Below are 18,828 nucleotides of genomic sequence, written 5' to 3' on the forward strand. Positions count from 1 at the left end.
AAACCAAAAACAGCCCCATCTGGTGCAAACACAGAGACAGGAACAATCACCCACAAACACACAGTGAAACCCAGGCTAGCTAAGTATGATTCTCAATCAGAGACAACTAATGACACCTGCCTCTGATTGAGAACCATATAACATAGAAATACCCAAATCATAGAAAAACAAACAGACTACCCACCCCAACTCACGCCCTGACCATACTAAATAATGACAAAACAAAGGAAATAAAGGTCAGAACATGATATCAGGGCATGACAGTGGCATTGTGTTGTGTGACAAATTGCACATTTTAGAGTGACCCTTTATTATCCCCAGCACAAGGTGAACTTGTGTAATGATCATGTTGTTTAATCAGCTTCTTGATATGCCACACCTGTCAGGTGGATGGATTATCTTGGCAAATGAGAATTAACCACTAACAGGGATGTAAATACATTTGTGCACAACATTTTTGAGAAATAAGCTTTTTGTGCATATGGAACATTCCTGGGATCTCAGCTCATGAAACATGGGACCAACACTTTACATGTTTGAGTTTATAGATTTTTTCAGTATATAACAGAAATCACTGATATAAGATCACTGGCTTGATTGTGTGCCGACTTAAACAGAAGCAGAGACAGCAGCCGACAGATATCTAGAATGACGTTGGTCATAAAGCTCAGCATTCTACTGGCTATTCTAGTCAGGACCTTACATACCGATACGTTTCATTTTGAAGCACCAGGGAAACAATATACCTTTGACATTATTCATCATAAAAAAGACTACCGTTTGTTATTCAGTTCGACAGCTGAAGAGAGCTTGCTGCTGTGGAGCACTTCTAACAGTTCACCTGAGAATTCCCCCCTGGCTGCAGGACTACTGGGCCGACTAAAACTGACTACTTTATCTCCCTGGATCCAGAATCTCACTCATTCAGACTCTGGACGCTACAGTGTGCAGTGTTGGACAGATGGCAAGGTTTTTTAGCAAGATTGGAGGATATTCAGCTGCTCATTTTGACCACTCTTTTCAACCGGAGCTCTAGATGTTTGAGGGGTGCTCCTTCCCACTCTCTTTCAGTCTCATTCCCTGCCATCTCTCTCAAAGGGTGATGCTGCCGATATACAGTACATTGTAGAATAATAGTGACGACATCAAAACTATGAAATAATACATATGGAATATTTTTGAGATTCTTCAAAGTAGCCACATAAGTCATTTTTTGTGTTTTTCCATCTTACACAATATAGAATTTGATGGATGTGCCTTCCTCAACATGGATGTGTTGTCTGGCTACCTGTCTAAAATTCTAGACCCCTCTGATCACATGATCAAATGACCTAAGTATGACCTTAACGACCGCACAGAACACTCACTCAGCAAGAGCCAACTTGTGTTGTAATGAAACACCCCAGGCTTTGTCACTTTTTTTGGGGTGATGCCAAAAGTATGTCGGTATGTAGCCTCACTATCCCCACAGCAATTACTTCCTGTAAACAATGCTAAACAATATAGGGGGAGGAGCAGGAACAAGAGGACCAGGAAGTGTATCTCTGAGAATTCAGTATTGTTCCATCCCTGGCTATTCAACTCCAGGCCTGGAGGGTCAACATTCTACTGGCTCTCTTTTCTACCACCAGTTGGTGTCCCAGGTCTAAATAAGTCCCTGACAAGAAAGGTTTGGCCCCTCAGACCTGGAGTTGAATAGCCTTGCCACGGGGCATCTAGAAGATGGCAAGAAAGACAGGTAAACCACAGTAAACAACTTGGCCCAAGTGGAACTATTCCCGGAAAACCGAACTTGTAGCTAGAGTACCTTCAAAACAAGCATTCTCTCTCTGTCACAGGAGCAGAGGCTCAGAGAAAGGTTTCATGTGGGGCTTTGGTTACCGTCTCTTGGGCGAGTTTAGCTAAAAGCCCTGGGGAGAGGAGAGAGGGGCAGTGTGTGTGTGTGTGTGTGAGAGTGGGCTCTGTCCCTACCTCCCCCTCTCCAGGCCTAGAGTTACACTTCAGTGGCCCCGGTCTCCATTGGCAACTCTGGACACTTTGTTCGGGCGGTGCAACTCAATCCCCTGAAACAAAAGCCCACTCTGTGGGATGTCATACACTCATTCAGCAGCCAAGGTACCTCTTCCTCAGCCAGAATAAAAATGAGAGGTAGACCTACAATGAGCTGTTTATCCCTGGACTACACCATTAAAAAACACTAAAAAGCCTCCTGAAATGTCAAGTCCCTCGTTTTCATCTACTTTGAGGTTCTGACAATGTCTGTTTTCTCCCCATCTGGTGGTAATATTGCTTTATTGGAGCAGAATGGAGACAAAGAAATACGTGTTGGCACAACAAAATAGTCTGGGTTTCAGCTGATCACAAATCACCTCTGTTGAAGGAACAAACTGGATATACGGACAGCAACATACAAGCACAAAGCATATCCACTCACAATGGTAACACTGTTTTTACTTCAGCACCCACTGGGCACAGACGTCAATTCAACGTCTATTCCACGTCATTTCATTGAAATGACGTGGAAACAACATTGATTCAGCCAGTGTGTGCCCAGTTCCAACCACACGTTCCAACCAGACTAGTAGTTAAACCTCCCAGCATAGCCGCTGTCTCGGGAGCAAGGTGTGGATTTCAACATCAACTGCATGCTCACTATACAAAATATCATAGTAGGAATTGAACATTTGCTCCTTGTTTTGGGATGCTTCAACTAGGGCTGTGGCGGTCACAACATGTCGTCAGCTGGTGATTGTCAAGCAAATAACTGTCAGTCTCATCGTAATTGACCGTTAATTAACATAACCACATTTAGCAACTCCTGGCTTCCAGACATAGCTTACAAGCCATTTTAAAAAGTCTAATAAATCCATGTAATATAACCTACACCTTCACAATAAATCCATTATTTACTTTAGACAGTTCTAAACAAGCATGATATGAAGAAAATGTAGTCTATTTCAGAAGAAAAGAATAGCATACTCTGATACTCTGAGTTGTCCCTATGTTAGGTCCTGATGTGGCTATGCCAAATGGCTGTGGGCTACACTAGTTCAATAGCAGAAAATATTTGCTTATAATTCCATGGCATTATTTTATATTCTTTTATAGTATGAAGAATACAATTGAACAAAGCTGAATAAAATAGAAAGGATATTTTCCCCAAATGATTTGAGGGAGTGTACACATGCAAATCTTCTGTGTAGTGTGGTTAACAAGGAAACAGGTTCTCCTATATGCTTAATTTAGAGTTATTAATGTAACGTTAGTTGTTCTACAAATGTTGGGCTATATGTTTTGATGTGTAATACATTGTTAGGTTGCATGATACGACTCTAATGATGATTTGAAAAAAGTCATTTGAAAGGCATGAGCTCTGCTTTGTTTTTGTTTTTTGCGCAGGCTGTTCACACTTCATCATTTGCTCATTCACAATTTGACAAGCACTTGATAATGCCTCGAATCTCAGGGAGCCATTCCCTTTGTGGCCATAATGCACCCTAAAAAACAAATTAAACTTTATTTGTCACATGCCGGCGAATACAACAAGTGTAGACCTTACTGTGAAACGCTTACTTACGAGCCCTTAACCAACAGTGCAGTTCAAGAAGAGTTAAGAAAATATTGAAGTAAACTCAAGTAAAATATAAGAAGTAACACAATAGAATAACAATAACTGCAGGTAGCCTAATGGTTTGAGCGTTGGGCCAGTAACCGAAAGGTTGCTAGATCGAATCCCCGAGCTGACAAGGTAAAAATTGGTTGTTCTGCCCCTGAACAAGGCAGTTAACCCGCTGTCATTGAAAACAAGATTTTGTTCTTAACTGAGTTGCCTAGTTAAATAAAGGTTAAATAAAAAAATATACAGGGGTACCAGTACCGAGTCAGTGTGCGGTGGTACAGGTTAGTTGAGGTCATTTGTACATGTAGGTAGGGGTGAAGTGACTGTATAGATAATAAACAGCGAGTAGCAGCAGTGTACAAATGGAAGGGGGGGGGGGGTCAATGTAAATAGTCCGGTGGCCATTTGATTAATTGTTCAGCAGTCTTATGGTTTGGGGGTAGCTGTTACAGAGCCTATTTGGTCCTAGACTTGGCGCTCCGGTATTGTTTACTGTGCGGTAGCAGAGAAAACAGTCAGGCTCTACACCCCTTGTAAAGCGGATGAATGTGCTTAAAGTTATTTGGCCACTTTAGTTGTGATACAAACCTTATTAAAACATATAGGCCTATGGGCTAGGTTACATGAGGTGTGTGACTATGATTAGAACAAGTCGCAAAAAAAGGCATCGTTTCTAATGCTGGGCATCATTCACAAGTGATAATATATAATTCACAAGTGATCGGCTAATATTTTCACTCATCAGACTATTATTGATTTAATCTGGTCTTTACATATACTAAATAATACATTTATGTGATATTTGTTTTGATTTTGAATGGACCATTATCATGCACCTGTATCAAAACAGGGCCAGCGGGAAAAAAATATATACCATCTATGCACTTAAATAGCGAATGGAGGATGCTTTCCCCGTTGTTCATTTTCATGCCAGCCAGGTAGGCTATTGTAAATATAAGCAATGTGCTTAATATTAGGAAAGTTGAGAAATAAATATACTAGGCCTAGCCTATAGAAAGCTGATGGGATCCTCCTCTTTTTATTAGAGGCCATCAGTCAGTTTTGTCCCACATTTGCATAGCCTATAGAAATGTTGAGCAACATGAGCTCATGGGTTCTCATGAAGTGTTTGATTCAATTTTTGATTACATTTGCATTGATGTCAGAGTGAGTAGAGGGAAAATAGACTGCTGAGTACTAGGCAGTTAGAAGGCTTTGTAGGCTACTAATGACCATCAGCATAATCAGAGCTTGGAGAAGCCTAATTATGGTGACTAAACGGTCACATGGAATTTGACTGCCTTCATGCATCGTGACCGCCGGTGTGGCGGTAATGGCGTCACCGCAAAAGTCCTAGCTCTAACTCAGTGAATCTCTAAATTGCACTCTGTACATTGGGGGGAGTGTTATGTCGAGGGACAGGTTTACCAAGCTGGTCCAATAGAGGAAAGAACACCAAACCAAAGCTCCTCCGTAATTTCCCGTATTTGATATATTTCAGTCCTAGGACACCGGATTCAAATCATTCAGGGCTTGATGACCTAGTCCTAGATCAAACAAGTGTAACAACAGGGTTTACTGGGGAAGTTTGGGAAACGCTACAGTATCTAATACAGGTCTTTCAATAACAAAATCATAATTCTAACGCAAGCTTCCAATTGTCTCCTTCCACCCCTCTCCTCTCCACTGTGACTGTTGCCCAGGTTGTACTTTAAAAAGAGAAAATAACTGTTCTCAAATCAACTGACCTTGTCAAATAATGTCTAATGCATACTGTCTTGGCTCAGGACAGATTCAGAGAAATGGGATGGTTGCAGAGTATGGAAAGATACGATGACTTGGCTTGCTGCCCTTTACTGTGGGAGAGTTTCTTAACCACCCCAGGAAACAGCTAGTCAGTTCAATTGAAGCACAAGGGCACACACACATTTCATGCTGGCTTAAGCACAGACATATTGCTTACTATATAACCATACAAATATGCACTTACTAGCATGTCCTCTATCAGAAATTGACACACACACAGTATTATTCTGAGTGCTGCAGCCTGCGTTAAATTGCTTATCCACAAGGGCAGATGTGGAAGCGAACAAGGCATTAAAATGTCATTATTCCCAGGGTCTTATTTATGGTGTTAGAAGCCAGGTTGTATCATGCTTAGTGTTCAATATTGGACTGCAATACATCTGCAAACCAGAGCTGGACATTCAAAATGGATCATCAGACCTTCAGGAGAACAGTCACAAATAACAATTGATTGATAATCCTGACAATAGAAGTAAAAAGGTCCTCAAAGAGAGCTTATTATCAGGGTCACTTACCAACCCAATCAATGGTCCAGATGTGAATTTGTATCAAGAGGCATACAGTACAATTGATTGTTGATTGCCGTTGTAGATAGTTCAGAACTAAAGTATACTTCTCAAATGAACACTAAGTGAAGAATGATTGGGATGAAAGTGGTCTCCGTAGCAACGGCACACACACACACACACACACACACACACACACACACACACACACACACACACACACACACACACACACACACACACACACACACCTCATTCAACCCTGAGAATTAGAGTGTATCCTGAAAGGGTCTATTTTAGAAGCAAGTTTATTGGGCAGGTTAGGGGTGGAGTGGATTAGGTGGGGGGTTCTAAGTCTCTCTTGTACCTCTCCACACACAATACAATAATACAAAAACATGCCTGCCAGCCAGGAGAGTATCAGAAAGCCATTCCCTTCACATTCAAAATAGTCAATTTTATTTTACTGACCAAATGAGCCTCCTATTCTTAAGTGTGTGTGTGTGTGTGTGTGGGGGGGGGGGTCTAATTAGAGGAGTTTGGATCAATGTGGGCTGCTGTTGACTGGGTGCTGCTCACTCCAGAGTCACTCTCTCCTAGTGTCTGTCTTTTCCTCTGTCTCGAGGTCATCCATCTATCAGGGCTGACTCATTACTCAACTCTGTGTGTGTGAGGGCAGTAGTGCCAAGCTGCAGTCATGAATAAGCCTGCTACTCGATATAAACCAAATCAGGCAACCTGTCTACCTCTGCCCAGAACCCAACACCTTGGGTTTGCGTCTCCCCCCTTCCCCTTAGAACAGCCTCAATTCATCAGGGCATGGACTCTACAAGGTGTCCAAATGTTTCCACAGGGATGCTGGCCCACATTGACTCCAATGCTTCCCACAGTTGTGTCAAGTTGGCTGGATGTCCTTTGGGTGGTGGATCATTCTTGATACATACGGGTGTTCTTAATGCTTTCTATACTCAGTGTATTTCTCATCTCCAACATGTAAAACTGTGCGTCATAATCTACAAGTTCATTACTCTCGTTGATAATTGGCACTGGAGGGGTGTTTCAGCTAATTGCACAAAACGCACCGCTTCAATCGGATAATGTTATACATTTAGACTTCAATGCTTGCACTCATAATCCCTGGTAAATAAATAAATCAAATCAACACTGAGTAAATGAGAAAAGGCTAAATGGGTCTTTGCATCCCCCCTGGTAAGACAGAAACCGCTTGGTTTACATGACTGAAACATTTGGTTCTCACATGCGCGTCAGGCCTAAATATAACCCCCATGTATTTCCAAACAATGTTTCCAATAACACACTCGGAGACATCCTGTTCACATTGAAAGTTTCTTTGTCCTTCCGGTGAAACGGCAGAGATTTACAATGCTCTGAGGCTGCCGGATTGTGATGACCGATGTGGAGGACATTGTTTAAATGTTACTGTGGCATTATCATGCTGTCTGTGGGTGACCCTCCCAGTCTGCAGTAACACTAGGTTGGTCCTATTCTTGGATGTTTTGTTTTGTTTTCCTGTGTGAAAGAGAAACAATGGTTGCTTTAATGTCTAGGGGTGGGGGTTCCAACTTCCTGTTCCCTTGGCCTGCTGGGAGATAACAGAGGAATCGACAGACAGCCATCCCTCTTAATGTTCATTTTTGAACACACACACACAAATAAATGCATGTACACCAAAACCATCATTCATACCTTGTTAAGCAATGCTGAATTAATTGAATCACTGACAGGCTAAATCTGTGCTCTCCCTCTCTTGGCTGTTCTGTGACTGTGCACGCTGAAACAGCTTATTACGATCTTAATGCTGTTATCGCATGTATGGAATATGACGGTCACATCCATCCTGACCAGTCACCCTCTGTATGCTTCCAGTGGCTGAAATAAAACCTCCCAAGGACGTGTGGTTTACTCCGCCCGTTCAAGATGCTCTCTTTCTACTCCTCTTACAAGTGAACCCCTCTCGTCAGTTGTGTGATGCTCAGCCAAGCGGAATAAACATGGGGTCAGCTCCAAGTGTCGTTATGCTGGTTGCTGCAAAAAGCATAGAAAGACCAGAGCATCGTCTTTCCTCTCATCAGCTATCGACAAGGACTTGTAGCCCTTTCCTGCCGTCACATGACCTAGTTGCCTCATGGGTGGAATATGAATCATATTTTTCATGTTTGTCACAAATAATATTATTTATTAATAATAATAATTTACTATTTATAATTCTAATATGATTGATTTTTTTAACCCGCCGAAAATCCGGTGTTTCTATGTCAAACAGTTTTTCTCCTGTGATGTACTGTATATGAAGAGTAACATTGAGGTGCAAACTCAAATCTCAACTCTATATCTGACATGGTACAGGTCTTCTTTTGTTTGAAAGTAGATTTGTTTATGACTACCATGACCCTGATTTAGCCCACTGCTGTAAAAGGTTTTAAACTGGCACCCGTGTAACTAACCTCAACACAAAAACGTGGACACTACAGACAGTAATCCTCCTGAATGTTATACTGCCTGAGGGGTATTTCACCAAGCAGGAATGCAGGCTAATGCTCAAAAAACACTATTGTGATAAAACCCTACATTGTCTGGTACTGTATAGAGTACAAAGTAGATAGAATGGACTAAGGCAGGACTATGCCTCAGCCACTCTGTAGACTGGACATTACATATAACATGTATTATATCCCATCAGGCTTATAGCCAGCGAATGTGTGTCCCCCCCCCAAAGGGTGAATCCATGGCCCCTGTGTCCTTTCCCCCACAACGGAGCTGTTGAAGCTGGGCTTCATTCCCCCTGACAGGACAGGTCTACTCTGGAGCTATAGCTACTCTGTGCTGGTCCATATGTTCCTAAACAGCATCTCATCCCGGAGATGACCCCCAAAACAGACACATCTCAGGACCTCCACTTATACAAATGAATAAGAAAGTTGCATACACTAATTTCTTCTTGATGTGAGTTTCTATTTGACCAAGTTGTTTGCTAAAGAGCCTTCATCAGGGTATGAACTTCCCCTTAAATATCCCTACTCCATCTATAGAGTAGATTTATGGCCATTTCAAAAACCATGTATTCCCACAGATAAAATGAGAACCTGTGGTGCATAGACAGGCTCTCTTCTCGAGGCTAACCAGGTACAGTAACGTACCCAAAAGGATAAAAACTGTTGAATGTAATTACTTTACAGAAAAGCTTTGGGGAGGCAGAGAGACGTATTATTATCTACACGGCGGTCGAGGTGATTAAAAGCTGTTTTGGGATGATTTACTCTGAGATAAGAGGTTAAAATGAAGACTTCACTGAATAATCCATCTTGCCCTTGGTGCCTGCTGAGTACATCCTTTCCCTTACAGCACATCACAACCTCAGCAGTTGCAGAGAGAGAGGGGGGGTGGGGGGGGTCTAAATAGGGCTCTTATCACTTACACTGATGGAAATTACTTAAGAAATCTATTTTAAAAAGGGTCAAATTAAATTGGTCTTTTATTGAGTTGGTCTTTATCTGTGATTGAAATTCACTGTATACAAAATCGTGTACTGCACACGAAAAAATATATTTTCGTGTGCCTGTCACAAATTTCTAATAAGCAATTTTTGTATATTTCACAAAAAGCTGTGATACTGGGTTGGCTATTCATTGTTAAGACTGCATCATCATCATCATTAAAGACACCTTAGCTAATACTGTTAACTGAGACTGTTGATTTGAATAAATTAATATTAAACAAAATAATATGATATATACTTTCTATATGATGGGATTTAACATTCCAGATTCTGTACATGTTTGCCAGTGTTCCCCTTTGAAAGCCACAGAGAAGGACTTAAACAAAAGAATATGATATATACTTTATATATGATGGGATTTAACATTCCAGATTCTGTACATGTTTGCCAGTGTTCCCCTTTGAAAGCCACAGAGAAGGACGTTCCCTATTCATATAGGCTTAGCCGAGAGGCTTATTCTAAATGACACTACTAGGCCGACTGGAGCAGCCAGTAAGGGTGGTGACATGACATTATCTTGGACATTCTGGGCCAAATCTTCAAATCAAATCAAATTTTATTGGTCACATACACATGGTTAGCAGATGTTAATGCAAGTGTAGCGAAATGCTTGTGCTTCTAGTTCCGACAGTGCAGTAATATCTAACAAGTAATCGAACACATTCAGAATGACTACCTGTAACGTAATTCTGATCACCTGTTCACACACCTGTATGTCATTACCACACACTACTTAGTTCAGTTCTTTGCACCCCATCATTGTGAGGAATTGTTTGTTTTGTGACACACTTCTATTCGGAGCTCTGGTTTCCCCGCAATTTATTCCTCCTGTGTATGATAGTTTTTGCCTGCCTCACTAACGACGCCTTTTGCCTATTTCCTGCCTGTACTTTATCAGATTTCCTGTTATCAACCTATTGCCTCCCGGATGACGTTACTAGCCTTTTCCCTGCCTCTACTGTTGCCTTTTTGGACCCCCTGTGTATGACCTTCTGCCTGCCCCTGGACCCAGCTACCTGCCTCCTCCTGTCATCCTTTACAATAAACATCTGCTGCGTCCTGTCTTGAAACCAGCTCTCTGTCTCCCATCGTGTTCATTATATATATATATATATCCCATTTAGCAGACGCTTTTGTCCAAAGCGACTTACAAGTCGGCTGGGGCCACTACTTTTACATATGGGCGGCCACAGCGGGAATCGAACCCACGACGCTTGGCGTTGCAAGCGCCATGCTCTACCGACTGAGCCACACAGGACCCACTACCTTACACACACAAATGTAAAGGGATGAATAAGAATATGTACATATAAATACACGGATGAGCGATGGCCAGTGTGGCATAGGCAAGATGCAGTAGATGGTATAGAATAAAATATATACTGTTGACATAAGTAATGTAGGATATGTAGACATTATTGTGGCGTTATTTAAAATGACTAGTGATAAATGTAATAAATTGATTTAAAAAAGGTATTTAAGTGGTCAGAGATTTGAGTCTGCATGTTAGCAGCAGCCACTCAATGTTGGTGATGGCTGTTTAACAGTCTGATGGCCTTGAGATAGAAGTTGTTTTTCAGTCTCTCGATCTGAGCTTTGATGCACCTGTACTGACCTTGCCTTCTGGATGATAGCGGGGTGAATAGGCAGTGGCTCGAGTGCTTGTTGTCCTTGATGATCTTTTTGGACCTTCCTGTGACATCGGGTGCTGTGGGTGTCCTGGAGGGCAGGTAGTTTGCCCCCCGGTGATGCGTTGTGCAGAACGCACAACCCTCTGGAGAGCATTGAGCTTGAGGGCGGAGCAGTTGCCGTACCAGGCGGTCATACAGCCCGACAGGATGCTCTCGATTGCGCATCTTTAAAGGTTTGTGAGTGTTGTAGGTGACAAGCCAAATTTCTTCAGCCTCCTGAGGTTGTCCTTCTTCACCACGCTGTCTGTATGGGTGGACCATTACAGTTTGTCTGTGATATGTATGCCGAGGAACTTAAAACTTTCCACCTTCTTCACTACTGTCTCGTCGATGTGGATGGGGGGATGCTCCCTCTGCTGTTTCCTGAAGTCCACGATCATCTCCTTTGCTTTGTTGATTTTGAGTGAGAAGTTATTTTCCTGACACCACCCTCCCCTCACCTCCTCCCTGTAGGCCGTCTCGTCGTTGTTGGAAATCAAGCCTACCACTGTAGTGTCGTCTGCAAACTCGATGATTGAGTTGGAGGCGTGCATGGCCAAAGTCATGGGTGAACAGGGAGTACAGAAGAGGGCTGAAAACGCACCCTTGTGGGGTCCCAGTGTTGAGGAGCAGTGGGGTGGAGATGTTGTTTCCTACCCTCACCACCTGGGGGCGGCCCGTCAGAAAGTCCAGGACCCAGTTGCATAGGGCGGGATCAAGACCCAGGGTCTCAAGGTTAATTACGAGTTTGGAGGGTACTATGGTATTAAATGCTGAGCTGTAGTCAATGAACAGCATTCTTACATAGTTATTCCTTTTGTCCAGATGGGATAGTGCAGTGTGCAGTGTGATGGCGATTGTGTCGTCTGTGGACCTATTGGGGCGATAATAAAATTGGAGTGGGTCTAGGGTGTCAGGTAGGGTGGAGGTGACATGGTCCTTGACTAGTCTCTCAAAGCACTTCATGATGACAGAAGTGACTTCTACGGGCGATAGTTATTTAGTTCAGTTACCTAAGCTATCTTGGGAATAGGAACAATGGTGGCCATCTTGAAACATGTGGGCACAGCAGACTGGGATAAGGATTGATTGAATATGTCCGTGAACACACCAGCCAGCTGGTCTGGGCATGCTCTGAGAGCGCGGCTAGGGATGCCGTCTGGACCAGCAGCCTTACGAGGGTGAGATCTGCACTTACTTTATTCATTGACACACAACTCTTACTGCTGGGGCCTCCCGAGTGGTGCAGTGGTGCAACTGTGCCACTAGAGATTTTGGGCTCTGAGTCCAGGCTCTGTTGCAGCCGGCCGCGACCGGGAGACCCATGGGGCGGCACACAATTAGCCCAGCGTTGTCCGGGTTTGGCTGGCAGGAATGTCCTTGTCCTATTGTGGCGGTCCGGGCGCAGTGCACGCTGGCACGGTGGCCAGGTGTACAGAGTTTCCTCCATCACATTGGTGCGGCTGGCTTCAGGGTTAAGAGGGCATTGTGTCAAGAAGCAGTGCGGCTTGGTTGGGTTGTGTTTCGGAGTACGCACAGCTCTCGACCTTCACCTCTCCCGAGTCCGTACGGGAGTTGCAGCAATGAGACAAGACTATACCAATTGGATACCACGAAGTTGGGGAGAAAAAGGGTAAAAAAAGAAGAAATATCATAAATACAAACAACTCTCACTGCCATTAATGCAAGATTTACCTGCAAGTTTGACATTCGGTTCCTTCTCCCTTTTTAAGACATTAGCTTAGACATTTAGACTTGCGGTCAGCAGAATAAATTAACATAACATTAAATGAACTAATCTTCCCCATCAGAAACAAGCTGCAATGTTAAATCCCATCATACAGTTGAAGTATCTTAATTTGATCACCCTGTTGTTGAAGGAAATTTCCAGAACAGCAAGAAATGCAACCTTGTACTGTATTCAAGGTTCAAAACAGCTTCTAAATGTTTAAATTTTATTTTACTAGGTAAGTCAGTTAAGAACAAATTCTTATTTTCAATGACGGCCTAGGAACAGTGGGTTAACTGCCTTGTTCAGGGGTAGAACGACAGATTTTTTTACCTTGTCAGCTCAGGGATTCAATCTTACAACCTTCCGGTCACTAGTCCAACGCTCTAACCACTTGGCTACCTGCCGTTCGTAATTTCCACTTTTAAATGTCAGACTTGATTTGCCCAAACCAAAAATATAAATCAACCAATACAAAAATGTCCATTATTATTCACAAAATAATTCACATTTCCTGACACTGCAGGATTATTTTCATGCTGTAAGAAACTGGTCAAATTAAGATTCTACATATGTAGATTAAAAAACTCATTTTCAAACCCTTCCTTTTCAATGGCTCGCTAGTCACCTGTTTTCTCGAATTTCACACAGATAGGAGAGCGCTGAGCCTGCGTCTCTGATGTTTTCTGGGCTGTTGGATGGTTTTGCATTAGGTGTTGCTTTAATGAGCTGAGGCCTCAGTAATCCAAATGAACACGATACAGCACTCTATTATATAGACTCTCTGAACATTGAGCTCAGCCATCAAGAGAGCCACTTCACTGGTACTTATTTTAGTCCCCAGGTGTTTCTCAATTGTCTTAAGTGGCTTTCTCTCCTTGTCTCCTTTCCTTCATCTTTGCTGATCTGAAAAGATAGTTGTATAGCAATATGGAGGATGCTAGAATGGAATGACCGGAAATCGCTTTCACCGGTCTCATTCTTTGATGTTATATTATATAATAATAATAATATATATTCCATTTAGCAGCATGTTAGTTTAATAAGTAGAGGAAAAGAGATGAGGTGAGGATGACTCTTTTGACTATTGAGATGCACCCCTTGTGCAGCAGGAAAGCTTTGTGACAGAGATTGGGGGGATAATATCAAATAAATAAAGAGCAACTTGGCTGTATTTGATCAAATACCTAATTGGGTCAAAATCACATACTTTGATGCAACATATAACTAATGGCTTTGCTTTCATTTGTTCAACTATTCATGCATAACATTCTGGAGCGTATCTTCTCTAAAAGATACTCAGATCTCTGCCTTTTCACAGCTTTTCAGTTCTGGGTTCTCTCATAAAAGATTAGTCAGAGAGTTACATAAGTTCCCCTCATATCTCTTGTCTGCATGACAAATGGCATTGTCAACTCCTGTATGTGTGGTGAACAATGAAATTTGAAATGCTACTTTTGGGGCATTTGTCATATCCCTCAATGGCAGTAGTTGAATATCACTAATGTCATCATCACCATTCTCATACAATTGATATTCAATTATCACTGGCTCATATGGTAGAGTTATGGTGTACTGCAGGCATTAAATAAAAATATATTATGGAAATACAATATTTGGTTTGGTTTAAAACTATAAGGCACAGTACACCAGACAGACTCGGAAATGGGATTCATCTTTGCATCACCACTTTCTATTGAGAAGTCAGATTACATAACATGATCTAATTATTCTAACTTAAAAAGAGATGTTAATTAAATATAAATATTTTATAGAGAAATTTGCATTTAAAAGATGGAATTGGCATGACTGAACATAAGCCTTCCTCTCCACTGCAATAATGCTATGCAGGAGTGGATGCTTAAATATGAATGATGAACTGGGAACTCAGTGTCACACAGCTTCATTTAAAAGAGCCAGGAATGGCAGATGATATATTTTCTCATCCCCTGACATGTAATTAACCTCGCAGTATTCCTTGACCTACGCTTAAGCAGAGGTGAACGCTGGAGTGAGTGACTCCTGGGTCTCATACCAACCCAGGACTGACTGTTAGTCACTCGGTATGAGACTAAAATATGCCGAAAATGTAAATGCAATGCACAACCTGTAAGATTTGAGAGTTTATTACAACCCATCATGACCTAAAACGCGACAAACATATGCATGCATATAGGGAGATACTAGAGAAACCAAGGGCTTATAATACCTAGACACAGAGGAAGCCAGTGGGAAAAGCATCCATTCTTGCAATTTAGTAGATTCTGTCCCGAGACTCTGGAAGAGAAGCTTTACCCTGGACGTCAAAGGCTAAGTAGCATTACTTTTTCCCAAAAGTTTGAGAGAGTGAAATAGTGAGTAAAAGAGGAGAGAGAAAGAGAGAGAGAGAGAGAAAGAGAGAAAGAGAGAGTCCCAAGAACTTTGGCTATTATAAGAACCTTTAAGGTACTGACCCAAGGTTTAGAAACCGTGGGGGTGATGCTTAAAATAATGAACCACTCCAACATATTGAGTAACAGCTTCATTTCACTGACACTAATCACCATGACAAAGTGTGTCATGCACAGACATACACAACATTTGTTTGTTTTCAGGCACAGTTCAACATCCGTTGCTATGATCTTTCTATTGGCCACGTCACGTAGGGAATATAGTCAGAACACTAAAGGCTTCTAGAGGCTATGGAGAGGTATAGTATCATAATTAAATAGGTGGGCTTGGGTGAAACAAAGTATTAGTCTCCCCCACTGGGAGAAGAAACAGCTTTATGGCCCTAAAAGTCAGAGTCATTTTCACCCAAAGCAGCCATAAAGTAAATGCTATTGGGTGTGTGAGGAGGGTAGGACAAAGTGTGTTCTGTTTGCAGACTTAGAGGCTGTGTTTCGGTACACTCACCTGTATGGCTCTATAACACAGTATTTTCTTGGGGACTTCTCTAAACAAATATGTTGAAATTACATAAAACAAGACTTTGATGAAAAACAGTTTGGGCATTTCTAATGCAGCAAATATATATTGTATATGCCGTATATATTGTTCAAATGAAGGCTACAATGAATCTGCTCATTGGCAAGAGTGGTATGGACCACCTTTACACACAACCCTATCAATAACAATACAAGGATAGCGGATTACTTGTTCAGCTAAGTGGGCGTGCATACTCCCCTTCCCTGCAGTTTGAAACAAGAGCTTGGTAGAGGTAACCCTGCAGTTCTGAACAAGAGCTTGGTAGAGGTAACCTTACAGTTCTGAACAAGAGCTTGGTAGAGGTAACCTTACAGTTCTGAACAAGAGCTTGGTAGAGGTAACCTTACAGTTCTGAACAAGAGCTTGGTAGAGGTAACCTTACAGTTCTGAACAAGAGCTTGGTAGAGGTAACCCTGCAGTTCTGAACAAGAGCATGTTAGAGGTAACCCTGCAGTTTTGAACAAGAGCTTGGTAGAGGTAACCAAGCACATGGGCTGTGCTTTATATAGAAAGAAGAAACAGTAATTGCACTCATGTAATTGTGTGTATATCCATCCATCCATCCCTCTATCCATCCCTCTTTCCCTCCCTACCATCCATCTATCCTTCCTTCCTTCCTTCCTTCCTTCCTTCCTTCCTTCCTCCCTCCATCCATCACTCCCTTTCTTGCCTCCATCCCTCCCTCCCTCCATCCATCCATCCGTCCCTCTTTCCCTCCCTGTGTATGAATCGTGTGCTACAAGAGCCTGTTATAAGCCAAGGGCTGTTTTCTGAATGGTAAAGAGAAACACAAAGCAGAAAACTAGGCAGAAGCATTGGCTCTCCAGCTCCTTTCATGCTGGGGGACTGAAATAGACTTGTTGTGCTCTCTGATAGAACAACATGGAAACTAGGTCCTTCTATGCAACAGGCCAGTCTCCAGCCTACTCTTTTATTTCTCATCTGAGAGCTTTGCCCTAAAGAAGAGCCAGGGAAAACCAGACACATCATGTGTGTGTTTCAGATGTAACAAGCTTGAGATTACTGGTAGATCACCCAGGCTTTGGAGACGAGGACAAGGCCTTTTCTCTCACATGCATGAACTCTCTCCTGTACTGTAACATTGACTTTTTTAGGAAATTCTCATCTGGACTCACCTCCATTTTCTATGTTCATGTGTAACCGGTGGGAATTGAACCTGGGTTTCAAGCTCACCAACCCAACGCCTTCCGAGAGCATGATTCCAAATCACCTACACTATACATGCATTGCCCATTAATTCCCATGTGTCCATACGCTACATCTACCACTTAATCAACAAAACTATTTAGGACCCCTGACAAGCCCTAAAACCAAATAAAATAATTAGCTATAGCAATGACACTCACGCATTGCAGTAGGGCTTCTTATCGTAGCCTTTGTAGTTCTTCATGTTCAGAGTCATCTTACACACCTCGCAGTGGAAGCATCCTTTATGCCAATTCTGGAAAAGAAAACACAAATTATATTTCAAGTCAGTTTGACCTTGCACTGGTGCTCAAATCTGATCATTGTGAATGAATAATGGCTTTTATTTTTAATTTAACTAGGCAAGTCAGTTAAGAACAAATTATTATTTACAAAGATCGCCTAGGAACAGTGGGTTAACCGCCTTGTTCAAGGACAGAACGACAGATTTGTACCTTGTCAGCTCGAGATTTGATCTAGAAACATTTTGGTTATCGGCCCAATGCTCTAACCACTAGGCTACCTGCCACCCCTCAATTAGTTGAGAGGCGCAGAGATGACCGATATTCCAGATTTCTATTATCACTTCCTCAGAAAGTGGGCCACATCGGTTCCATAGGGCCATATGGCCAGGACAAGGGTTTGGGGTTTAGGTAATGGGCAGGCCTGCGGAAAAAGTAGAGCCAAGGGTTGATGGTTTACAAAAGGGGTCAAGATAAAGGGGTTGGGTTTGACAACTACGACATAAGACGCTCACTCCTAAAGGACCTTTTTATTATTAAACTGTAATAGTAGTAGTAGTAGTAGTAGAAGTGGTAGTATAGACCTAGGTCTGACAGACAAAAAATAATGCAAAGTGCAAGTGTAAATAATGCAAAGTGGCTATTAAATCGATCATTAACTAGTTGTAGGCCACATTCAACAATAAACCAGAATTCATATTTTGTTCAAGTGCACAAAAAGGAAGAGCAGGTAAAAAGAAATTAAAGGATCAGATGCAAGAAAATGCCAGTCATTCCCTATTGAGCAAATCTGAGAATATGTCCTTCATGGGATAAAGGGTCAACTTGTAGGCTATCCCATCCCCTTGTCATGTCAATATGATGATCAATATCCTCCAACACTCTTAGGAGAAAAAAAGGTGCTATCTAGAACCTAAAATGGTTCTTCAGCTTTCCCCATATGAGATGGAACCTTTTCTGAGAGTGTATACTACAATAGATATGCTATTATAATACACATATCATGAGAGTAACACAAGCTAAGCAAAACCACACTAAAAAAACTTTTGGTATAGTCAAATGTAGGCTATTCATTCTGGTTGCGTGCTTAGCAGTGCACTCGTTGTTCTGTATAATTAGATGTGGCCAAAGAGAAGTTTGAATCAAAGTTTTTAAAAATCCACCAACGGGCTGCTGAAATAAACTGTAGTCAATTCTGATATAGACATTATCACAATTTCAATGCACTCATATGATTATCTCACCTTATCAAGGCAGTTGACTTTCTCCGTCGGATAGACAATTTTCCCACAGCGCGCACACGGAGGGTTCATTTTCAAATATGCGTCTTATTCCCCGCGACAATAAATCAAATGTATTAATGTGAAAATAGTTATTTGAAAGCTGGTAACAGCTTTACTTCACATCCCGAGGTCAAGTCGGTAGAAATAAACAAAGTAGCGCGTCTCTCAGAGTTCGCACAGTCACTATCCTGTCCTGAGTGGATGCCGCATTACAATTGAACAGACGTAAACTGTGGCTGCTTGTGTGACACAGCACCTACCACGATCCAAGCTGCTTGATTCA

General features: G+C 42.0%; 1 protein-coding gene across 1 annotated transcript in view; it reads right to left on the reverse strand.

The window, feature by feature from the left end:
* LOC135522862 (LIM zinc-binding domain-containing Nebulette-like) overlaps positions 1–18,828 on the reverse strand; it is a 74,682-nt gene extending 55,854 nt beyond the window's left edge. The window contains exons 1-2 of the mRNA XM_064949499.1: positions 18,507–18,828; positions 17,182–17,276 (exon numbers count right to left, since the gene is read on the reverse strand). Coding sequence (XP_064805571.1) covers positions 17,182–17,276; positions 18,507–18,575 — 164 coding nt within the window. The 5' untranslated portion in view covers positions 18,576–18,828. The remainder of the gene's footprint in view (positions 1–17,181; positions 17,277–18,506) is intronic.

The sequence above is a fragment of the Oncorhynchus masou genome, chromosome 30, assembly GCF_036934945.1.
Source record: "Oncorhynchus masou masou isolate Uvic2021 chromosome 30, UVic_Omas_1.1, whole genome shotgun sequence".
NCBI lineage: Eukaryota > Metazoa > Chordata > Actinopteri > Salmoniformes > Salmonidae > Oncorhynchus > Oncorhynchus masou.